The sequence below is a fragment of the Crocuta crocuta genome, unplaced genomic scaffold (assembly GCF_008692635.1).
Source record: "Crocuta crocuta isolate KB4526 unplaced genomic scaffold, BGI_CrCroc_1.0 scaffold73, whole genome shotgun sequence".
NCBI lineage: Eukaryota > Metazoa > Chordata > Mammalia > Carnivora > Hyaenidae > Crocuta > Crocuta crocuta.
In genome coordinates, this window is record NW_027529443.1 from 6,258,252 (window position 1) to 6,283,653 (window position 25,402).

The window sequence follows — 25,402 nt, forward strand, 5'->3', positions numbered from 1 at the left end:
TGAGGAACTGATCCAAGCTTGCAGGTTCCTGAGGGTAAGAGCAGAAATGTAATCCGAGGTTTATCTCGATCCAAAGCCCATACTTTTACCCTCCCTGACAGTTTTAGATATTAGCCTCCGTTAGACCAACTGGGTTGTAATAGTTAATGGGTCTTGGAAAATTGCTCTGTAAGTACTAGAATATGGAAGCAGAGAGTTACCCATAAAATGTAAAAGAAGGTTTGAGATAAATGCAAGAAAATATACTCCTGATCTAGTATATGTATGCAATGTACTGACTAGAAAGGTTTATCAGGCTGTAAATAGACTAATGAAGGCTTTTAATTTACAAAGACAGATCATCAGTGTGTTTTTCAAGGAAGCTGATTCACTCTCTTTAACTTTTTGTAACAATTCTATGAAAGTTAAGCTCCAAGACCAGAGAGATGTAGAACACTAGAAAGGGTGAGTCAGCCTAGCATTTCTTGGAATAGTGGGTGAAATCTGTACAGTTATTTCAGATGCCTGAATGGGGGTGGAGGGGGGGTGGCTGGATAAGGTCTTCAGGTCTTCAAGTTCACACCAAGCAGTGACTACAGACACACAGACACACACAAATAATGGTATATGTAAATTCTGGGGTGCTTTAAGGTATTGTGAGCACATATTAAAAATATTACTAAATTCTGACAGAGAATAACTCTCTGTGAGAAAATAGAAGACCAATAGGTGCCTAGAGTACAAGTACTACAGTGGAAAGAGTTTTCACTCTTCTTGGCGGCCCAGGACCTGGACCCTCTTCCTAGAGTCTTATGGGGGGAGGCAAAGCCTGGGGAAGCAGTCTTCCCCCACTGTTCCTACAGCTAAGGCATTGGCACATGACCGAAGCTCAGACACACTCGCCTGAGACATGAAATGAAAAGCTAGTGACCGAGAAAAGTGAGACTTAGGCTCCTTTTCAGGGGGCGGGGGGAATGGCCAAGAGACCCAGCAGCTAGGGCAGCATCAAGTGGAATGAACAACAGAGTGTGGTCCATGCTGTGGTATCTATTGCTTGGCTACAGACCCCACACAATTCTCCAGTCTTCCCAGTGACTATGTGAGCCCTTCCCCGTCCCCCTGAATCCTTTCAATAAATTCCCTTTCACTTAAGTCAGTTGGAGTCAGTATCTGCTGCTTCCAAGGGAAAAACCTGACTGATGAGGCCTCCATGGGTCAGGAGGGGAGAAGAGGGAGGCGCAACAGAGGGCCCATGCTTTATTCCAACAACACAGCACAAAGGGATTACACAAAACGAAGGGAGAACTAGTTACTGTCATGAAACACAGTTCTTCATTGTCCCACGAATGTCACTAATGTTTCGCTTGTCTCTATATGAAGACACTTCCTTCTGCTTCTTCTAGCTTGCCAGCAGTTACTGGCCCAGCATCGGGCACACAGTAGGCGCCCCAGGGCCAGCGACCAAATTACTCTGGAAGTTTAAAGCACAAATTAGCTGTCAAACAAGGCCCTTTCCTGGGAATACATACTACATGGAAACCAAATCCCACTTAAAACACCTAACATCTATGAGGATCTGTAAAATCTAAGAAAAAAATCTATCACCTGAACATTTAGAAATGTGCTCTGGGCTAAAATCTCAACTTTCAATGGTGAAACTGGGTTACAAACAATCTTTACACAATTTCACAAAGTTCCCGATTGTGGTTCCTTAGTAAGAGTTCCTCTCTTCAGTTGTTCCTTTCTAAAGAAAAAGAGAGAGAGGGGAAAAAAAAAAAAGCCATCTCTTTTCAAACACACATTCCCACCACCACACGCGCACACACAACTCCAGAAATGGAGACTCTGAAGAGAGGCAAGACCATCCTCGGCCTGGAAATCAATCTGATTCTCTTTTATGTCGGTAAGGTCTTTTCTTTCTCCTCCATTTTATTTAATCAATTGCTATTTCTCACCTAATGCATTTATATTTTAAGCCCCTACAGATTAGTTTTTAAATGTCTAACACTATGGAGATGATCTTTTTCCCCCCAAAAGAAAGAGGTTAATAAAATAATAGCTGAGAAGAAGTTTCAGATTAACCTCAAAAATTCCCTTTGTTGCCTTAGAGGAGAGCACCTCAAAAAAACAGGGTTTGAAAATGTTCTTAAAATCGCATGTGCTGCGGGGCACCTGGGTGGCTAGGACAGGTAGGTGTCCAACTTCGGATCAGGTCATGATCTCATGGTTTGTGGGTTTAAGCCCTGCACTGGGCACTGTGCTGACAGCACAGGGCTTGCAATGGATTCGGTTTTTAAATGTTTTTAAATGTTTTTAAATAAACATTTAAAAAAAATCTTTTTAAAAATCGCATGTGCTGGTCATCAACAATGTAGTTTCCACACAGGCAAACACGTTGCACGTGAGAGGCACTGAACAATATCTGCTGAATATTTTCAAAGAGCAATGTTTTTAAAAAGCCAAAGTGGTGCAAATTTTAAAAGTACTTCTTATTTAAAAAAAAAAAAAGCTGCCTTCCATACAGCATAACCATCCCATATCTATTTTTAAAATTCTGTCTATACTGTTTTTTTTTCTCTAGGAAAGAGAAAGTGGCTCTCATAATCTATCTTATCATAGTTGTGATAAAGCTAATAATCTCAGAGTTGCTCACAAAGTCTGGGTCATAGGACAGGGAAGGTGGCAAAAGTTCTTAAAATTAATTTCTTTTCTCATCTGTAAAGAAATACATCAAAATGTTAACAGTGGTTATTTTGGGCAAAAGGACTGTGGGTGATTTAAATAGTACTCTGATTTTTTTTCTAATCCGTATATATGGCTTTCATAAACTATTTTTGTTGGTGTTATTTTAAAGAAGAACCTTTATCTTTTAAAGATATCCTCTTACAGATGTGAAGAGAGGATAACTAAGATTTATCTAAAATCGAGAAGGAGCAGGCGGGGAGGTGGGGGGGAGATGAACAACTTTGGGACAAGGAAGAGCAGGGGTGGCTCATCGTGCTAGCTTGCTACTTCTGCCTACCCTTGAAATTCTCCGTAATAAGTGTCGAATCAGTTTCCTATTTATTTTCCAGCTTGGATCACAGTAAAGTGATTTTTTTTTATTCCCTCCAACAGTAAGATAATTCAGGGCGTCCTGCATTTAAAAAGAGAGAGAGAGAAGGAGGGGGGAGAGAGAGAGAGAGAAAATCCTATAGAATATGAGAATTCTTAAAGAGACTTTTGTAGGACCAGACTTGAGGTGACCCGTTATCCAAACTTCTCTCTTTTGTGAAGATGTTGCTTAACTGATGTGGGGGAGGGGCGACGGTTTCCTCACCAGTCAGGCGCTCACAGAGGAAACTGCTGACGGCTCTCATCTCGCAGACCAACCGCTCTCAGACTGACCGGGTACAATTCGGAAATACTGGAGATACGCAACTCCAAAGTTGCAAATATTTCTTTCTCCCTGGGGCCTTAGTTCTTCAAAATGTTTAAAAGTCAGTTTCCCTTTTAAAAGGCTACCTGAATTCAACCGAACTTCAGACTGTTACACCGTGCGGGGCCCGGCTCCATTTCAAATCCCCAGTACAGACTGAGGATTATTCTTTGCGGAAGTGTTTGTACTTCTAGGGGGCGTCTCTGAGTAGGAGACGGGAGTGAACCCAATCCCTCAGCTGACGACCAGCGACAAGCCTGCTGGATTCTCCAGGTGGCCTTCCCCTCTCTTCCGGCCTACACTCCCAACTCATTTCAAACTGTACATATACTAAAACCATGGTGAGAATATATATGCATCACAAATGCCAAGATTCAAATTTCAATTTCTCTTCTGGATAAAGAGTATAGGAAAACTGTTAAGTTAAAAACAAAACAAAACAAAAAACTTGTCTGAAATTCAACCATCAGAACACTGGATTACTTTTCAATTTCATTTACAGCAGGAAAGGACAAATTCAGACAAATAAGACCATGTGGAACACATAACCACACAGAAGTCAGGCTAAACACCTGCATAAATTCCAATTTGTTTCGACTAATACTATTTTATGTAGGCCCTCCTTTACCCCAAAAACGGTTCAGGGCAGATCTTCCCATTTAGAAACTCCAGGGTGGCTTTCCAACTCACAGGGCCAAGATCAGAAGGCCAAGGTGGGGACCCAGCCGGTGTAACTTGGCTAAAGTGCACAGCAAAGAGACCAGTAGACTCTGGGTGGGTGTCTACTCCCAGTCTTGCCGACACCTGCGGAGATGCCCAAAATTATCTCTAAAATGGGCATCTAACATCATGGGAACACAAGTGGTAAGAACAGTGGCAGCAGAAATAGCCTTTCAAGTGCTTATTAAGACTTAGCCAAGGAGGAGCGCCTAGGTGGCTTAGTCAGTTAAGCATCCGACTTCAGCTCAGGTCATGATCTCACGGTTTGTGTGTTCGAGCTCCATATTGGGCTCTGTGCTGACAGCTCAGAGCCTGAAGCCTGTTTCAGATTCTGTGTCTCCCTCTCTCCGACCCTCCCCTACTCACACTGTCTCTCTCTCTCTCTCTCAGAAATAAAAACATTTTTAAAAATTCCAAAAAAAAAAAAAGACTTGGCCAAGGAAACATTCCTTATGCATCAATGGTCTCACTAAACTTCACACTAACTCCACAAGCTGCATATACTTCCTCACTCTGCTACACACCACAGAGCTAGGATCCGAACTCAAGTCTGTGCTCTTTATCACAACATTTTTCATCGAACAAGATAGAAGCTGTTAGGGACTACAAAGTACGGCACCAGTGCTGGGAAGAAATCATGTCTGCTTAGCTGTGACCAAGCTAGCTCACTAGGCCCCTGCTCAGTAACCAAATACACTGTAGGCTAAGCCAGGGATGTATTTCCCCAGGTGTACACCTTGTTTTTTCTGTTTCCCATAGGGACAGCCAGGCTTACAAAGGAACAATTGTGAATTGCCATGAATTCCTAGCAATCCCAACCCCCACCAAGACAGAAAAAAAAAATTCCCTTGTGCTCCTGTGTCCTGTGCTCAGTCATCAGCAGTGACACCTGCATGAGAGGCTTTGATACCCGTTACCACACTGACTACAACACTGTGAGGCCAGGGGTACAGAGGAAACAGGCTCTGAGAGATCAAAGGAAAGCTTGTGAGACCACCAGGAGTAAACATGGGGACCCCAATTTCCTGACTCCGGATCTGTGGCCACCTCAGCCTGCAATGCTGATTCCACTGGCACCTCTCTGTCCTCAAGTAATCAGATGTCACAGCAAACCAGCAGGTGAAGGTCAGGAAATGTGGGGAGTCAGGAAAACTGAGAACCACTAGGGTCTTATTAATAGTCTCACTTGTGCTGAGAACGGGGAAAGAAAAAAGAAAGAATTTGTTTGGGGTTCCCTAGCCCCAAAACGTCAGTTAAATAAAGGCACAGGCAAAGGGAAGTGAAAAGTCCACTAAATATGGCTCGTTTGCTTCCACCCACAGGTGTTGCTAGTGACTGCATAGTCTCAGTCTCTCAACCACCCTACCTTGAAGTGGCCCACACCCAAGAGGCCATAACCATTCAGTGTTCCTTCTCCCATGTGGGGTGCCCTGAAGAGCAACCAAGAAGCCTGTGGTTTCGCTATGGAGCTCACCAGCCGGAGAGCCTCTGCGTGGACGGATGCACCAGCGATGCGGGCAAGTTCACAGTGAAGGAAGCCCTGGCACAAAATCAGGTTTCCCTCACTGTGAACAGGGTGACTCTCAACGACAGTGCGATCTACATCTGTGGAATAGCCCTTCCCCTTTCAAAGCATCCAGGAGCCAAGCGTACTGGAGAAGGGACCGTGCTGGTGGTAAGAGGTCAGTCAGCTAAGGCTCTGCTTGGCTCTTTAAATGCATGAAATTACTTATATGTGGAGAGTATGAGATAAATGTGCTAATTCAATCCCCTAGCCAGTGAAGGGCATGATCTGATACGAGCCGACAGCAAGTCTGGATTGAAGCACTAGTCTCCAGCCCCATCCCCAGCCTGCACAGACACAGTCAGGACTATGTCGGGTGTCGCTCTCCTTCTCGGTGTCTAGACTCTGCTAGTGAAGGCAGGCCCACGGGTCCTCCTTTGGTGAATGGCAGTGATTAGTAATGTGCCAGGTCTAAAGAGAAACTTGGGGTGATTAGCAAACAGCTTGTGCAGAAATTGGGCTGGCACTGCACCATCTAGAACAAAGCATAAGTGACCAACAAATTGGACCCAGGAAAAAAATGTAATATGGAGAATAAACACAAATTTGAGGAAAGCCACAGGGAGACTTCTGATTGAACCCATTCTGCATGGATAGAAGAACAGAATGGGATCAGTGTGACTCTGGCTTCTTGAGATTTGCTAAAAACCTATGACCATTTTCCTTATTCAAGTGAGGATACTGAACCTAGGTACATCTTACAAATCAAGATATTAAGAAATTTCAGGAAAAAAGCTTCACACAGAGAAGGGAAATAAATCCTTGACTTTTTCTGACCTCTTCCTTTAAAAATGCCTCTGGTATGATGAGCACTAAGATCATTAAAATATTAACTCAAAATCAACAAATCAACTCAAAATTCCAAAATAGGACGTTAGGGACAACCTGAGATCATCCTGTATTATAATTCCTGCTTTTAATTACTAGGAGTGTTCTAATGGGCTTTTGGTATCCCCACTGTCATTTAACCTTAGTTTATTCTCACCTATAAGATAAATTATAAATGAGTTAGTACACACAAAGCACTTTTGATGGTGCCTGGCTTATAGCAAGTACTCAGCTACCCCTGACATTTTTATATAAAAATAAATTTTTACACAAACAGCCAAACACAGCAGGTTCATGTCCTACCTCTAACACTTGTAGCTCCAGTTATACTTTATATATGTGCTTGCAATAGTATGTTTCAATAGTGACTGCGTTTTTTTCTGTTTTTGTAATTAACAAAGAAATGAAGGGACTCCACAGTCTCCTGATAGCTGTTCTCTCACTGCTCTCTATCTACATTACCGTTCTTCTTGGGATCTTCGTGGTCCTCTCCAAAGTAAGTCAAATTTCCTTGCTCTAGATGTTCCTACAGCCTTGAATATTATAAGGAAATAATTTTCACCTCTCCACACATGAGCCTCAGAATTAGCTCACCTAATTAACATCCTCCTGTACATCTGCAGGAAACACCACCTGCAGAAGTAGTCTATATAAGTGTAAATTTTCATCAGTGAAATTATTAACTGGAGTACACAACTTACAATGTTTCCTCTTTATAACCAGTAATATGGGAATAAGAGATCCTTCATTATAACTATCTTATATGCTACCTTTCTGCTGGGGGGCATTACAGTTATCTATAAGAAGCTTAATGGTCTTTAAGAGGAAAAAGGAGGTTACAAAGAGACTAGAAGCTGCCTTAAAATATTTTTAAAAGGCAGGGCACCTGGGTGGCTCAGTTGGTTGAGGATTAGACTTTATTCAGCTCAGGTCATGATCTAGTGGTTCATGAGTTTGAGCCCTGCGTCGGGCTCTGTGCTGACAGCTCAGAGCCTGGAGCCTTCTGCGGATTCTGTGTCTCCCTCTCTGTCTGATTCTACCCTGCTCACATTCTGTCTCTCTCTCTCCCTCAAAATAAATAAAAATTTTAAAAAATTTTAATATTTTTAAAAGGCCTGAAGGTTTTGAGAAGGAGTATCATATGTTATAAGAGGCTAGTCATATAGTATAAGAGGAGGTATATATGTGTTAGATTAGGATTACTACAAATCCTATAATCAACATCAGTTTGAGTTATTAATATAATAAAAGCATCACAGAAATGCTTCATAGAAATTAACTCTTACTGTATATCATTTAAATAAGATACCTGCCACAACTGTTTTTGAGTGCATAAAATGTCTAAGACTATTTTCCTTTTCCTCTTGACAGTCAAAATTTGACTCTCTAAGAAACAAAGAAACAGAAGACTCACCAAAGGTACAGACCAATGCTTGTCAAATACTTTTAAAATGGTGGCTGGTTTTAACTATTTCAAACCCAAACCCGCAATAAATACAGAGAATATCATGATAACTTTCAACCATAGATACCATTTTTTAAAATATCTTTATTTATTTTTTAGAGGGGGGCAGAGAGGGGGGAGACAGAGGATCCAAAGAAGGCTTTGCACTGATAAGGGGCTCAAACTCAGCAACCGTAAGATAATGACCTGAGCCAAAGTCAGATATTTAACCAACTGAGCTACCCAGGTGCCCCAGATACTATTTCTTTCTCTTTTTTTAAATTTCTTTTTTTAATGTTTATTTATCCTTGAGAGAGAAGGAGAGGCAGAGCGTGAATGGAGGAGGGGCAGAGAGAGAGGGAGACACAGAATCCGAAGCAGGCTTCAGGTTCCGAGCTGTCAGCACAGAGCCCGACATGGGGCTCAAATTCACGGACAGTGAGATCACAACCTGAGCTGAAGTCTGTCACTTAACAAACTGAGCCACCCATGCACCCCCCACCCCCAGATACCATTTCTTATTACTGAGAAACTTGAAGATAATCTCAAGTGGTAAACTATGATTTAAATTAGATTGTTCTGAACTACAAACCCTACCTCACACACTCCGAATACAAGAGTTAATGGGAAGTAGAGTGAAGGGGTAGTTCCTCAGATTGGCAGCAATAACAAAAGAAAAAGCTCAGAGGATATTCAATAATAATCACTTCTAGTCCTAAGAGAGACCTGCATTTTTTCCCCATTTGTGTTTACAGAAGAAGAGTGCTCGGCCTATTTTTCAGGAAACTGCTCAAGACCTATATAATAAGGGACCCGTGGAAACAAGACCACAACCTGTAAGTGTAAAACATCAGAAAGACATAATGCAGATATAAAGCATGTTTTTTTAATTAAAAAAAAAATTTTTACAGTTTATTTATTTTTGAGACAGAGAGGGACAAAGCATGAATGAGGGAAGGGCAGAGAGAGAGGGAGACACAGGATCTGAAACAGGCTCCAAGCTCTGAGCTGTCAGCACAGAGCCCGACGCGGGGCTTGAACCCACGAACCATGAGATCATGACCTGAGCCCAAGTCAGACACTTAACCGACTGAGCCACCCAGGCGGGCCCCCACCCTTTTTTTTTTTTAAATTTCTTTTTAATAGTTTAAAAGCATATTTGACTAAAAGAGCTAAGCTGCCAATGGGCCGTCGATAATCATGTTTTCCTGGAAAGGAGGAGTCTGAACGGGACTCACACATATGATGCATGTTTTTATAGAACCTGTTTTGATAAATACATAACAAAGGATATTTGACACAGTATTAAATCAAGACCAGACTGGCCTCTTAGTGACATGGAATCTTTCAGAAACACAGTGTATAGGTAATGCTTTCAATTCAGACAAGGATGCTTTTGTGGATTCCAAGACCCTTTCTATAGTATCTTGCACACAGTAGTAGGAAATAAGTAGAAGTTCCAAACATTTGGAACTTGGGACAAATTATAGAAAACACTAGTTGTTGCTAGTAAGGCAGAAATAAATTCACATTAGAAAAGATGAGCTAATTAAAATAAAAATTAAGTATTTCTTCAGTCTTAGGATTGGAGGGGCAAGAACAATACATCTGACAGTGTCCCTTTAAAGTCCTATATAACAGGTTTTTTCAAACAAGATGCTGTTTTAGTGCTAGCAGAGCACACACTCAGTTTCCATGATGCACAGTCAGGCTCCTCAGATTTCAATTAAAATGCATACAAAATAATGAACTTATATACTACTAAGGATTTTTCCTCTTAACCAGGAGCCAAGAGGGCAAATTTAATAAGTGTCTGATACCAGGTGTAGGTTTTTTTTAAACCCAATTTTTGAAAAGGATTTTCATCCAGGAGAGATTATGGTCTAAGTAGTCATTTCATACTTCAGTGTGTATACAAATATGTCAAGAAATGGTCTAATTACCTAAGACACCATCTGAATTAATTATAAATGCCTGCTCACTCTTCTTTTGCTGAAGCTGGAGCATTTTCTTCTGCAAACAGGGAAAGATAAGTGTCCTGAAGGCAAGTCTAGGAGTGAGTATTGTAAGCCAGAGCTCTCACAAAAGCATCTGAACAAGAAAATTAATTTTCAGCAGAGCACACAGGAACATCAGCGGAGCCCAGACTGGAAAACACTACAGGCCAAATAACCCTGTTACTTCAGTGACAATAATGGACAATAAAAATGCAATGAATGGAATCTTAATACATTTAATAAAACAAAGAATGAAAAAGTGCTTACAAAAAAGAAAGAAAAGAAATTTGATTTTCAGTTCTCACATCTTACTCTAAATATAGGGACACTAGTAACTGGACCTTCAAGATTACTGGAGGGTACTTGGGGCACAATGCAAGAGGGCATAGTAGTTTATATGTTGCTTGCAGTGGGGCACCATTGGTTACATAATCTTAATTATGGCTTGTTATTTACTATTGCAGGAGAAAGGCAACACTTATGAATAAAGAAGAACACTTTCCAACTATGAAAAACCATAGAAATGTTTCAGTTTTCAATTAAAATCCAAATCCAGAAGTTGTGGCAGTGTTAATGGACATACAGGGCTTTACAAAAACAATCACAAGTAAATAGAAAAGATAATTTTCTACAAGGAAGGATGCCACAGTACAAGGAAATCACCACTAAATGTAATTATCAAAATTCTAAAACCCTACAAAATATAACTGAAAAATACTTTCCTAATTTGCCAGGAAAATTCTGAGTAGGCTAACATTTTAAAAACTTCCATTTTCATAACACATATCCTATATTTGTTTCATTCAACATATGAGGTATGTGATGACTGTTACCCTGAAGATTAGAGGGACATGAGTGGAAGAATTGTCTTTATGGGTGTGACAGTGACGGGCCAATGAGACTAAGCTGGGTGGGAGGGAAGAAGGCAGCAGTGAAATGCCAAAGTCTGAATTAGAGAAACCATGGAGAGGAGAGGGGAAGGGAGGGGAGGGGAGGGGAGGGGAGAGGAGAGGGAAGGGAAGGGAAGGGAAGGGAAGAGAGAGAAGAGAAGAGAAGAGAAGAGAAGAGAAGAGAAGAGAAGAGAAGAGAAGAGAAGAGAAGAGAAAGGCATCTTGAAAAGTACCTTGGAGATATTACCTCTTCTGGTGGAGAACAGATAAGAATATGAGCTAAAATATAGAAGATCCACGCAGAAGGTTAGACACAAAGCCTCACAACCTCAGAGCAAATAAGCCACAGCCGACTCTAGGTGTCAGTGTTGTGCCAAGTAACAGCACCAGGGGAGCAGTGGGCAAGGCAGTACAGGTTTTTAGCCGATTTAGGAGGGAAACATCAGATTAGGGTTTGGGGTGCAGCAAAGATGTTTATGAAATAATTACTGTCTCACCGAGAAAACATGCTATGAATGGTTCTTTAAAAGCTACCTCAATTGAAAAATCTATTTCAAGTACCCACAAGTGTGCATTCGTTATTAAAAATGAATTACAACCTATTTTTATTTCATTAAAGTGTTTCTTTTAAAATGGTATTAAGTGAAGCGTATTCTATTTTTAAAACCCAGACAGAATTTTAAAATATTTTAAAAATGCTTCAGTGGCTCAGTTGGTTAAGTGTCTGACTCTTGGTTTTGGCTCAGGTCATGATCTCAAGGGTTATGAGTTTGAGCCCCGCATTGGGCTTTGTGGTGATAGTACGGAGCCTTCTTGGGATTCTTCCCCCCAACCTCTGCCCCTTCTCTGCTCACACACATGCATGCTCTCTCAAGAATAAATTAAAAATAAATAAAATATTTTAAAAACACTTTGAAAATGTTTTTGCAATGATGGCTTGAATCAGTGATCTCCAACATTTGTAATTACATGTGCCAGGAAAAAACAGAAAGCAGGGGGGAGCACATAAACTCCTTGTATTTGTGTGTTTATAATATATATGTGTGAGTGACTATGTTGTAGACTTGTGCGTGTTGAGTACAGTGTGTGTACTTGTATGTACGTGTATATATGTGTATATGTGTAACCTATACACAAAAGTAAAAATTAAACTGGCATAAAAAGTTGTATTAATAGACATGTTAATATCTTCTTCTTATAACCCAAAATAAACGGTCTTGTGTCTTCCTGGGTGTAAAGCGCCACTTTGAAACCGCTGGCCTGGATGAAATAAATGAATTTCTAAGTTGGATGGCAAAAAAGAATAAGCACTAACTATCTCGGTGAATAGAAAGTTCTGGATTACTTTTCCTTTCTGGGAGTCATTATATTTTGGTACTCTCAGGCTAATATATTGTTCTTTGTGTAACTTAACCAGAAGACAAAATCCCTGAGATACATCAGTATTTAATGTAGAATGAGCCTTACCCAATGCAAGCAAGGGCTGTGTTTCCACGATTGTTGTTTAAGCTCAAATTTGGAATACGTTCTCCTTTGGAAAAGTAGTTATTACATTCTCTCAGGTCCTATGTCACAGTGACTAATGCATATTTTAATATTCATCTTTTTATTCACCCATCTAGCCAACAACAACTATTGGGTGCTACACTATTATGCAGTCAAAGGCCTTTCTTTCATGCCGCCCTTGGTTCACATTACCTTGTCCATCCCTAATCCCACATTGTCCACACTCTCCTGCTTTTGCATGTGCTGTTCCCTCTGCCTGGTAAAATGCTTCCCAGATACAAACACAGCTCAAATGTCACCTCCTACATGAAATCTTCCATAACCGTCCCTAGCACTTAATGGGTCTTCCCCTCTCTAAACCCACAGTACTCTGTCACGTTTCTTATCAGACTATCCTGCCACTGTCTGCTTACATGTATCTTCTGTGTGATTCTGCAAGTATCTTAAGACCCGAAGCAACTTTTACATTATCTTTGTATATCCACTGCCTAGTGTTGCTTGTTAAAAACTAGGCTCTCCAACACTTTTATATGAAAACAAGTGAACACTGTTTCTATAGAAAAATTTTTTTCAGCCTGTCAACTGAGATATGAAGCACACTTCACTCCCTGGCCATCAATCCTCACCCCTCTCCGTAAGCATTATTTGTTGAATCCCTGGAAATATTAATTTTCCTACTAGCTGAGCATCCAGACTTTTCACTGGAAAAAAATGAGTTATAGCTTTCTGTTTAGCTTTGAGTTTCCAATGGCAGTGAAAAGAGAATAATACTGAAAGACATCCCAACAAGACGGAAATAACGAAAGACGTGGTTCTAGTCTCTACACACTCTACCCTCTAGACAAACGCACTGAAACTACATACCAAAAGATGTGAGCAGGATTTTCAGCATAAGTAATTTCTTTTTCTCTACTACATAAGACCTGAGTGAATTGGAGACGCCTGGCTAACAGGCATATAGTTAAGTCTGTGGAGTCAAGTCACATAAAGTGATAAAGAATGCACACTTTGAGATGAAGTTACAATGCATTATGAGGACATCAGGGGCGCCTGGCTGGCTTAGTCCGAACAGCATGAGACTCTTGACTTAGAGTCATGAGTTCAAGCCTAGGTGCAGAGATTACTTAAATGAATAAATACTACAATGCATCAAATTGTGATTATTATTGTTAAAAGGGGGTGATCTCAAGTAGGTCTGAAGGACACTGATGAACATTTCACACTAAAGGACTGTTACACAAATAGGATCAATAAAGCCACAAATAAAAACGAAGTAACAGAACAGAATCGGATGAAAGATCTAACATGTATAAAATATCAACACTGAGACAGACGCAGTGAGGCGCTATTCCATACATGAGGTTATTTAATACCCACAACAAACCCCAAGCTAAGCGTTAGCCCCACTCTTACAGATGAAACACTAACCTTAATGAGAGGCCTGTGTTTCAAACAGGACCAGCCCTCAAAGCCCAGGCTCTTTCTGTGAAACCATCCTATCTGAGTTTTGCTTATTTCTATTGAGACTTATGGGAGTTTTAAGACTAAAAACGTCAAATTCAACCAGAACAATGACCCTAAAAGAAAGTGAGAAAGTTGCAAAGGCTACTTCTCCAAAGGCCCAGGCCTAACTGCTTTCACAGGAGACTTCTACCAAACTTTCCAAGGACAGAGAACCACATGCAATTTAAACTGCTCCAGAGCACAGAAGAAAAAACTTCTTACAAAGCCAGCAGAACACTGATACCCAAACATGACAAAGTTAATATCCTCCACATAAATAAAACATCAGATATTTTTTTTAATTTTTGTAAATATAGTCCACTGATACATTACAAGACTTATTCCATAAGCCAGAAATGTAAGGGTTGATGTATATTATACAAGTACTATTAATTTAACAAGTCATAGGAGAAAAAACAGAATGACTATCTCCATAGATGTTGAATACACAGGTAACAAAATTCAACAGCAATTCCTGACTTTTAAGCTCTTAATAAAACAAGATTTAAAAGAATATATATTTCACGCCAGACAACAGCAATCTCAAGCTAAAAAACAGCATCATATTGAAAGCAGAAATATTCTCATTAAAGTCAAAAACAAGACAAAAACGCCCACCATTTTAAAAAACATTTTCTGGAATTAACTACCAATTCACTGGGGGGGAGGGGGAGTCTAAAAACGAAAAGGAAGTAGCAAAGCCATTTGTAGATGCATCAAGGAAACGCAAGAGAATTAACAGAGAAGCTACTGGAAGCACCAAAATAATTCAATAATGTAAAAGATTACAGAATTAGTACATACACAAAAATTCAACTGCTTGTGTTACGTACACTTACCATTCACCATTTGCAACAACATGGATGAAAGTGGAGGGCATTATGCTAAGTAAAATAAGCCAGACATAGGAAGACAAATACTGCATAATCTCTGATCTCACTTATATGTGGAATCTAAACAAGTCAAACTTGTAGAACCAGAGAGTAGAACAGTGGTTGCCTGGGGCTGGAGGGTGGGGAAAATGGGGAGATATTGGTCAAAGGTCACCAACTTCCAGTTATGAGTAAATTCTGGGGATCTAATGTATAGCATGGTAACTACAGTTAATACACTATGCTGTATAACTTAAGTTTGCTTAAAAAAAAAATAGATCATTTAAGTGTTATGACACACAAAAAAAGACTATATACGGTGATGCATGTATTAATTAATTTGTAGTAATAACTACAACATACACATATATTAAATTATCATGCTGTATACCTTAAATACATACAATATTTATTTGTCAATTTCCCAAAAAGCTGGAAAAAATGTAAGAGTTACAATAATGATAGAAGAAAAATTTCTATTTAACAATATTAACACAAAAACACACCATTAGAATAAATCTAGCAAAAACTGTACAGGACCTTTATTAAGAAAATTTTATGTTACTAAGGAAATTAAAGAATTCAGGGTGCCTGGGTGACTCTATTGGCTAAATGTCTGACTCTTGATTTTGGCTCAGGTCGTGATCTCACAGTTCATGAGTTCAAGCCCTGCACTGGACTCTGCTGACAGCTCAGACAGAGCCTGAAGCCTGCTTCAGATTCTGTGTCTCCCTCTCTCCTATCCCTCCCTACGCCTGCTCTCTGTCTCTCTCAAAAATAAACATTAAAAAAAAAGTAAAGAATTGAATAAAATGAAAGACACATCCTATTATTAGCTAGAAGATTCAATATTACCTAATATTAATCTATAAAATTTAAACTAGACCAACTAATGCTAAAGTTGATCTGTTAAATAAATAAGCAAGAAAAATCTGCAAAGGAACTAATAAAGGAGGCTAATGCTATGACATTAAAATGTATGATAAGCTTGGGCCCCCCTGGGTGGCTCAGTTGATTAAGCATCCAACTCTTGATTTCTGCTCAGGTCATGATCTCCTGGTTCATGGAATTGAGCCACCTGTCAGGCTCCTAGCTGGAAGAGTGGAACCTGCTTGGGATTCTCTCTTTCCCTCTCTCTCCACCCCTCCCCCGCTTGTGCTCGCTCACAAACATGCTCTCTCTCTCTCTCTTTCAAAATAAACATTTTTTTAAAAATGTGTGATAAGCTACAATAATTAAAATAGTTTCGTACTGAGGCATCTGAGTGGCTCAATTGTTAATAAGCATCCGACTTTGTCTCAGGTCATGATCTCATGGTTCACGAGTTCATGTCCCATGTCGGGCTCTGTGCTGACAGTTCAGAGCCTGGATGGAGCCTGCTTCAGATAATGTGTTTCCCTCTCTGTTCCTCCCCCACTTGTGCTCTCTCTCTCTCTCAAAAATAAACACTAAAAAATTAAAAATAATAATAATAAAATAAGTTTGGTACTGACACATGGAAGGATAAATCTTAATAGAATCAAACCCATATGGGACTTCAGTCTATGATAAAGGCCGCATTTCAGAGCACTGGGGAAAAGATGATTATTCAGTAAATGGGTTAGGATCCCAGCCTAGCTATTAGGACAAGTCTGTCTTTCACAAGCAGTTCTACTCCTAGATATGGATCGTACAGAAAACCTTACACTTGATTTCCTTCAGATTTCTTTTTTTCTATGTCACCCTCTCAGTAAGGTCCTTCCCTGAGTACCTCTTTAAAATTATAGCACCCTGGGGCACCTGGGTGGCTCAGTCGGTTAAGCGTCCAACTTCGGCCTAGGTCATGATCTCACGGTTTGTGGGTTCGAGCCTTGCATTGGGGTCTGTGCTGACAGCTAGCTCAGAGCCTGGAGCCTGCTTCAGATTCTGTGTCTCGCTCTCTCTCTGACCCTCCCCTGCTCACGCTGTCTCTCTCTCTCTCAGAAATAAACAAAATATTAAAGACATAAAAAATAAATAAATAAATAAAATTATAGCACCCAAACCCAACTCCCAATTTTAGATGTCCCTTTCTTACATTTATTGTTTATTTTCCCCATAATATATATCACCAACAGCATGCCATTTGTTTCCTGTCTTCCTCACCAGAAGGTAAGCTCCATGAGCACAATGATATTTGCATGTTTTCCACGCACTGTATATCTAGCATCTAGGCACTCAGTAAATACTTTTTAAAGGAATGAATTTATTCTGTGGCGTAAAAGTAGTCAGCACCAATTCCCTATCACCTTCTTTGCTTAGCCTAACAGTGTAAATATGCTCAGGGCAGAGGACTCCCTCCCAGACCCAGAGAGGGCATAGTGACTGTTCTATGCCCCTGACTGGTGCTGCTTGAGCAGGAACGTGTGCCCCATCTTTGCCAACAGGCCCTAACGTGATGGGAAGATTTCTGGGGAAGGCTGCCTTCACTAATAAAAAAAAAAATGATGTTTGGGGATCCTCTCTTTTCAAGATTTTGTCATGTCTACACAGGACACTTGGCACCATATCAGCCACTTGTCAATTCTGTGGGGAATATCACCACACTGAAGATGAAGAAAAGCAAGCAAGCTCTCAACTTCAACGGATTAGCTATATCATAGAATTAACCCAACCATGGAACTACTTTTCTAAAATGAACTCTTATTTTTTAAAAGCGATTTTTGGTTGCTCCTTCTGTTTCTTAAAGCAGGAAGCATTCTGATACATACTTACATATGTGAAAAGACCTGCCTACCAGTGCTCATTTCACTATTATTTATAAAGCAGACTCCTGGTCCTTAAAAGCACATCAACAGGGGCTTCCTCAAAGAAAGTTCTACATCCAGTGATGTGCCGGTAAACGTTTACCAGACAGCTTGGAGAAAGGAGAGGCTATTGTAGTGTTTGCCAGTCTCCGAGATCTAAGTGCTCCCACCACCGACCCACACAATGGTCATTTTCAATAACAACCATGTTTAAAAAACAGATCACTAAATTCACAATATGACAATCCACTCTCATGAGGCAGTAAAACTGGCTCCAACATACCACTGCTTATATCCAGATGGTGATGCAGGTACATATATGCTGGTAATGAATAATTTCCTAGATACACTTAAGTGGAAAGGGCAACAAAAGTATTTACAAAGGGGTTTAATAATATAATCATTTTTTTCATGTGCAGAATTATATTTGCATAAATGATCTTTATAAGAATATTCGAGAGACCTGAGCAAGATTGTGGAACTGGAATAGATGAGAAAATTTTCATTGTATACCTCTTGCTGGCTGTTTTAATTCTTTTCACCATGAATTATGTCCTTTATTAATATCATACTTTAAAAAAACTAAACATGCCACTAAATTTTCATTTTTGCAGTATAATTGTCCTTTTCTTTATTATCTACTCTTCCTTATTTGATGCTTAAAACAATTCTCACATAGATTTAATGACCCTTAACCAAAACTGGGTCAGGAAACCAAATAAACAGGAAACTGAATTTAGAAAGATGTATTTTACATTTTTTCCAGATTCACCTAAGAAACAAAATTGCTGTGATAGGGCTTAAAGACAAATCAAAATGCACAAAAAATCATTTCATCTATAAGTGCTTTTTGTTAAAATATAGATTGGGCCACGTATGCAAAGCACACTCCTAGTTCCTTAAAACAGCCCAGTATTCATGAACTCACACACAGATAGCAAAGGTCACTTTGCAGCTCACAGTCCTCACATCGCATCACATGGAAATCATCAGGATCTAATTAGTGACTTAAAGGAAGCAATAATAGATTGCCGTGGAGCAACATGCAAAACGGATAGGTCAGTAAAGGTCATCCACAGCAAAAAAGCTTCTTGTTCTCATGTTTGCTATGTGTATGTGCCAGTTTCCTCGGACTCAGTAGGCAACTGCACGTCCACAATCAAGGAGCTTGTTGTCAGGCCTTACTGGGGACTGCTCTCTTGTGCAGTTAGATTTCCTCTCAATTTGTAGTGTGAGAAACGTAAGGAAATAAAATTCATGGTTAGATTGATGTTTCTTCCCCTGCTCTTCCACCTCCTGCTATGCCAGGAAATAGCACTAAAATTCTATCATGTGGTTGCCCAACAGGACACAGGAAACCAGGGCCTTACAATCTGATAACTAGTGATTGCAATGCAGAGATGGAGCTAAGGCTTAATTACAGAGGGAACAGCACTGACAACAAGTCAGGTTGCTGAATTATCAAGGACATTTACTAGGATCTTCACTGTACTACATGTACAAACATAAATACACACACACACACACAAACATACTTTTTTACGCATGTGTGCACGCTATACAGGCACTCACACTGGAAGCAATTTTTTCTATACCACAACCAGTGATTCACCAACAGGAATGTAAAAATGGAGAAGTTCAATTGGCTATCTGATCTACCTGCACTCCTTCCCACCCTCCTACATCTAAAGAATTCTGCATTTCCCCATCTAAAATCACTTGGTAAATTTAAAACAAGTATTTAATCTGAAGGGACTAAGACCTAAGGGGACTAAAAATAAGGACAAGAAGAAATAAAGGAGTAAGTCAAATCCATGCTTATAGGCAAACATGAACAGATTTTCACAGATATTAACTACAAAGCTTACGAGTTATTAATGGATTTCTCAAAAATGTCTGCAAGCTCTTAAGGGTTTTTGAACCCAAGGCTGAACTAGGCAGTGAAATGGAAAAACTAAAGATTTTTAAATATTACCATGTATTACTTACAGAATAGTTTTTATATTGCTGCACATTATTAACTTAGAAAAATGCAAAACAGAGGCTTAAAATCGTAACTTCCACCATGACATGAAATGTAAACTACGTGAGCTAAAACCATGAGTTAACATGACTATAACGAGGTCACAGTAAATATGAAATAATATGAAATCAAACCATTTCTTTTAATATATTCTTCATTCGGTATTGTTCAAGAACAAGACTGTGCAATCAAAAACCAAATGTCATACAAAGAAATGACTCATGCCGGGACACAAATGGTCTTCACAAGGGTAAAACAGATAATGGCATTTATCATTTTTTGAGTACAGAACAAGAGATGTAAAATATAAAACAGCTGTGACACTCGGCAAGTATATGCAGGTACATTAAAAGGCATCACTTATTTCTTGGCTCAGCTGATAAACAAATGGCTCAGGCTCCATTTCAGAGCAGAAAATATAGACACATTTTAGGTTTTCAATTCCAAGCAAACAGACCCAGCTGGGTATTCACTATTACCACTGCAAAGGAATACCAGAGTTCTATAAAATCCACATTAAGATGAACATTAACCACAGTGATATTGTACATGGATTAACCATATACCTTTAAATTCCAGGCTATTCTAAGAAACAGAATCACAAATACCAGAAAACATCTATGCTGGGTAAGAAGTGACTTGACCACACTTACCGTTTTCCACATAGGGATGAAAGGGTAAAACTAGGGCAAGGATAACCCTGCCTCTAGTCGGCTCCAAGACGCTTCTGATATCTTTTAACAAAGTCAGGGGTTGATCACAGCGGTCCAGCAAATTCAAGCAGCTGATGACATCATACTGGAACCCTGTATTCTGCCATTCATTTATACCAAGCACTCTGAAAACATCAGAAAGAATCTGATTGATATAAACCCCCTTCAAGACATCTTTAAAAATAATTGAGATGCAAGGCAAACCATGAGAGACTCTTGAATGCTGAGAACAAACTGAGGACTGATGGGGGTGGGGGGAGGGGAAGGGGGGGNCAGAGCCTGACACAGGGCTCAAACCCACAAACCTTGAGATCATGACCTGAGCCGAAGTTGGATGCTTAACCGACTGAGCCACCCAGGCGCCCCTCTAACTTTGTCTTCTAAATCAAAGTAAATGCAAGATCTTTCATTTATAATTTATACTTGCAGTAATAAAATGGCTAGGCAAAGAAAAACAGCAAGCCTATTTCTTTAAATTTAGCATTCACCTATTTCCAAATCTAAAACCACATACTTCCTTTATAAGAACTAAACATATATTTAATAAGAATAAGTTACAAGGTGGTAAAAATGGTTACACAAATAGGGCATCAAATTTCTGAACACAAAATGAACTAAAATAATCCTACTTTCTACCTCACTGGAATGTAATCATAAAATACATCACATATTCATGTTTTATATTCCTGGAGTCCCTCCTATTTTTAAGAATGGCTGGGGGTATTCTTATGGTTGGGTATCTTCTTAAGAAGATACTTTCTATTTACAACCTATAGCCTTTGAGCACACATCTCTGTTTCCAGGAGACAGGTACTATTCATAGTCTAGAATTTCCTATCTGAATAACTATACAGAAAACGATAAAGCATAGGGCATCCTATTAAAATCGGAAGCTAAGAGCACAGTTAACACATCACTCTCACCCCTCCATCTCTCTTTCCTACCATCCATCTCTGAGATCATTTCTAAGTCCTTTACAATGTTTAATCCACAGAAAGAAAGAATTCTCTTATCACCAGTCTTTGTTAGCCATACCTTAAGGCAATTCTGTAAATTACTCATTCCTGCTTGGTTATAACAATCAGAATGTGGCAGACGGGGCAGGTTAGGATAGAGGCAGGAAAGAAAAGGAAACAGGAAAAAGGATCTTTGGTAAACAAGTCTTTGATAATGCTGAGCAGATACAGTAGAGTTATCTTAGAAAATTCTGAAAGTATAATGAGAGCTGTTTTAAAAAACTCATTAGCATAGTGATATTTGAGAGCATTTTCGAATAGTAGAATAAAGGAGCACAAACCACTCAGCTACATCTTGTTTTCAGTCTAGGTTTTTGTACTAACTAAAGCCTCTTCCAAAACAATGCTCTAACCAACTTCAAGGGACTAGTCAGATTCCTTTGTTGCTTGAAATAAGTAGGGCATTAGGGCTCCAAAATCACTTGATGATTTTAGAAACTGGATTTAGTTCATTCAAACTATAAAGGTCCTACTTTGGGGATAAAAGTACTATCAATTCCGGGGCCCCTGGGGAGCTCAGTCAGTTAAGCGTCCAACTTTGGCTTAGGTCATGATTTTGTGGTTCATGGTTTCCAGCCCTGCATCAGGCTCTGTGCTGACAGCTCAGAGCCTGGAACCTGCTTCAGATTCTGTGTTTCCCTCTCTCTCTGCCCCTCCTCCACCCATGCACATGCTTGCTCACTCTCTCAAAAATAAGTAAACATTAAAAAAATTTTTTTAAATACTCTCAATTCCCATTTTAAAAACCAAAATGAACAGCCGAAAAGGACTATTTGTAAATTAATACCTCAGTCAAACAGCCTATTTAAATTCATAGATTGTAAAAAAAAAAGAAAAAAATATATATATATACACACACACATATACTTGATTTTAAAAAACAAAACAACAAAAAAAGTCTTAAGCCCATATATAAGGAAGCAGAAGCCAAACATTATCAACATGTTTTAATATAGAATAACCTCACTAAATCCATCTCTGAATCACTTGCAGATTTTGAAAGACATGCTCCAATAGAAAATTATGGCTTTAATAAGGGACGGCTAACAGCTACATGTTTAGAAGCCCATCTTCATCTTTACTTCTGTTTGGTGATTTTTCACTTGTAAACTCAGCTACACCGATGAAGATAAATGTACTGGCCCCAATCAAATGGCGTATTAGCTCAGGAATCAAGACACGTGGTTAAGATTTCCTCCTCTTACTGTAAACAGTGGAAGAAGTGACTTGCCCAAACCATACTGCAAATCTCTGGCAGAGTAAAAATTGCAACTGGGAAACTCTTAGTGGGCTATTTAGGGCAATGAATCCACTCTCCCAGCCTAGGGGGAGAAAGAGCCTGACAACCGGTCTGTGAATCAATGCTTCCCGGGTGGTGGGTTCAGAGTGAAGAGCACTTCGGTCTCCAACATCTTTTCATCAAAAAACAGAAAAAAGCCTGGACAGATCAGTTGGTTAAGCATCTGACTTAGAGTGAGGTCATGATCTTGCGATCAGTGAGTTCGAGCCCCACATCGGGCTCTATGCTGACAGCTCTGCTTTGGATTCCGGGTCTCCCTCTCTCTCTGCCCCTCCCCTGCATGTGCTCCATCTCTCTCTCTCTCTCTTTCTCTCCACGCCCTCAAAAATAATCATTTAAAAAAATTTTTTTAAGAAAATAAAGGATGTTAACATGAGAAATATAATTCTTTTTTTTTTAAATTCTTTTATGTTTGTTTATTTTTGAGAGAGAGAGAGAGAGAGAGAGAGAGAGAGAAAGAGAGCATAAGCATGGGAAGAACAGATAGAGGGAGACAGAATCCGAAGCAGGCTCCAGGTTCCAAGCTGCCAGCACAGACCCCAATATGGGGTTCTAACTCACAAATTGTGAGATCAGGACGTGAGCTGAAGTCAGACACTTAACCAACTGAGGCACCCAGGTCCCCAAGAAATAGAGTTCTTAAACTATATTTTCTTTTTAAGAAAGATCCCATGGGGCGCCTGGGTGGCTCAGTCAGTTAAGTGTCCAACTTCGGCTCAGGTCATGATCTCGCGGTTTGTGGGTTCGACTCCCGTGTCATGCTGTGCTGACAGCTAGCTCAGAGCCTAGAGCCTGCTTCAGATTTTGTACCTCCCTCTCTCTCTGACCCTCCCGTGCTCACGCTGTCTCTCTCAGAAATGAATAAAGCTCACTGCTGTCTCTCTCAGAAATGAATAAAACATTTAAAATTTTTTTAAAAAAAGAAAGATCCCAAATCTACATATAATGGATTAAAGTTAAGCAGCTTTCAAATTTACACTGAAGATCTTTGTTTCTCTGGTGTTAACATGTACATACAATTCCTTTTTGATTACTCATGTGTGAAAGGTCTATAAGGATTTAATTCTAAACCCACACCCTTTACAGTTCAGCATCTTGCCACACCTTTATTTCTTCTAACATCGAACTACCATTCAGAACAACTAATTTTACCATGAACTTTTGTTGAAGCAGACTGAGGAAGGAACACATGCTACCAAAAGTTTTTCTGGCCACAGGTTTTTTTTAATTTACTGTCCCTTTAATTGTGGAATTGTTCATTAGTAGACACAATCAAAAATTAATTATATAATCCTTTCCTATGCCTGCAGCTTTTCTAAAACAGTATTTCTAACCCTGAAATTATTATTTTCAAGAAAATGAGTTAATAGTTTATCTTCCAGGAGGATAGAAAATATATTTTCCTTACAGAAGTGACAAAGCAATCAGTATTTTGATAAATCCTATACAAAAAGCAAAACACCAACAGTATAAAAGAATTGCTGTTTTCTTTTAAAAACCCAAGCCAGATCCTGAAATTTTACAACTGGGATTTCTGGCATAAATAATGATACCTTGGCAACAAAGAAAAAAACTCAGCCATTTTCTGTGTATTTTTCATAAACTCAGATATTGAAGAAAAACAAAAAATACCTAGTCCCCAAGCCCAGAAAATAAGGTATTAAGCTAAAGTCTGCCCTGCCAACAGGATGGACAAACCCCAACTTCAGTAAGATACTATTTCATTAAAATCTCAGACTGTGCCGAAAAACACCAGTTTCGTGAATATGTTTTTATTTAATACTAATAATATTGTGGAGGGAATATCAACCAGTATGAATTTCCTATTTAGGTCAAACTGCAAACTTTGACATATGTGCTATTTATTAGGAAAAAGAGAGGTGCCTGGGTGACTCAAGTCTGTTGAGCACTCGACTTCAGCTCAGGTCATGATCTCACAGTTCGTGGGTTTGAGCCCCACGTCAGCCTCTGTGCAGATAGCTCAGAGCCCGGAGCCTGCTTCAAATTCTGTGTCTCCCTCTCTCTCTCTGCCCCTCCCCTGCTCATACACTGTCTCTCTGTCTCAAAAATAAACATTAAAAAAAAAAAAAAACTTTTTTAAAAGGAAAAAGAACTAAGTATTTCTCATATGGTGATAAGTTTACTAGTAGGTTACATAGCATGTAAACTCTAGATACAATCAATTATTAATTCAGATATCTAAATTTCACTGATAATTCCTTTTAGGCATTTAGTCTCAAGAAGGGCTTCAATGGCAAACAAGCAAGGGAAGGAACAGGGGTGAGTAGGAGGGGAATGAAAATGTTTCAAACACTTTCCTCTCTATATCTACTTTCAAACAGATTTTTTTTTGAGTGGGAGAAAGGCGTCAGATTAGGACTTTGGTATGATTTAAACCATTATTAAAACAAAGGTCAAAACATTTTTAAGTTTTCAAATGATGAATTAACTTTTTTTTTAAGTTTATTTATTTTGAGAGAGAAAGAGGGAGAGAATCCCAAGCATACTCCTCACTGTCAGCACAGAGCCCGATGTAGGGTTTGATCCCACAAACCAGGAGATCATGACCTGTGCCGAAACCAAGAGTCAGACGCTTAACCGACTGAGCCACCCAGGTGCCCTGAAAAGTCTCTACATCTGATCTCCCTTTTCCAAGTTGCTCCTCACCTGCCCTTCTCCTTCTACAGTGCCAACTCCTTTAGTCCAGAAAAATACTGACAAGGAAAGATGATTTCTCTCTAAAGTTCTACTTAACAGTAATATGGAAAGTTTAAAAATTTTTCTAATTATGGAAAACTGTTTCTAATTCATGTCCTTTAAATAATATACTCTCAAGAAGAAATACATCTGAAACCAAGAAATAT

The 25,402-nt window shown here is 39.4% G+C and overlaps 2 protein-coding genes across 5 annotated transcripts in view; one reads left to right on the forward strand and one right to left on the reverse strand.

The window, feature by feature from the left end:
• Positions 1-25,402, reverse strand: part of METTL9 (methyltransferase 9, His-X-His N1(pi)-histidine) — a 46,977-nt gene that overhangs the window by 984 nt on the left and 20,591 nt on the right. For all 3 annotated transcript variants that reach the window (XM_077760506.1, XM_077760505.1, XM_077760504.1), the window contains exon 4: positions 20,163-20,347. In XM_077760506.1, coding sequence (XP_077616632.1) covers positions 20,163-20,347 — 185 coding nt within the window. The remainder of the gene's footprint in view (positions 1-20,162; positions 20,348-25,402) is intronic.
• On the forward strand, positions 1,739-10,508 carry IGSF6 (immunoglobulin superfamily member 6). Of its 2 annotated transcripts, XM_077760502.1 has the most exons (6): positions 1,739-1,882; positions 5,440-5,799; positions 6,911-7,005; positions 7,881-7,928; positions 8,709-8,789; positions 10,415-10,508. In XM_077760502.1, the coding sequence occupies exons 1-6, from the start codon at positions 1,816-1,818 to the stop codon at positions 10,436-10,438; spliced, it is 675 nt and encodes a 224-aa protein (XP_077616628.1). In that variant the 5' UTR covers positions 1,739-1,815; the 3' UTR covers positions 10,439-10,508. The 2 variants fall into 2 exon arrangements, with proteins under 2 accessions (XP_077616628.1, XP_077616629.1); XM_077760503.1 differs by lacking the exon at positions 7,881-7,928 and having other exon boundaries at positions 1,740-1,882.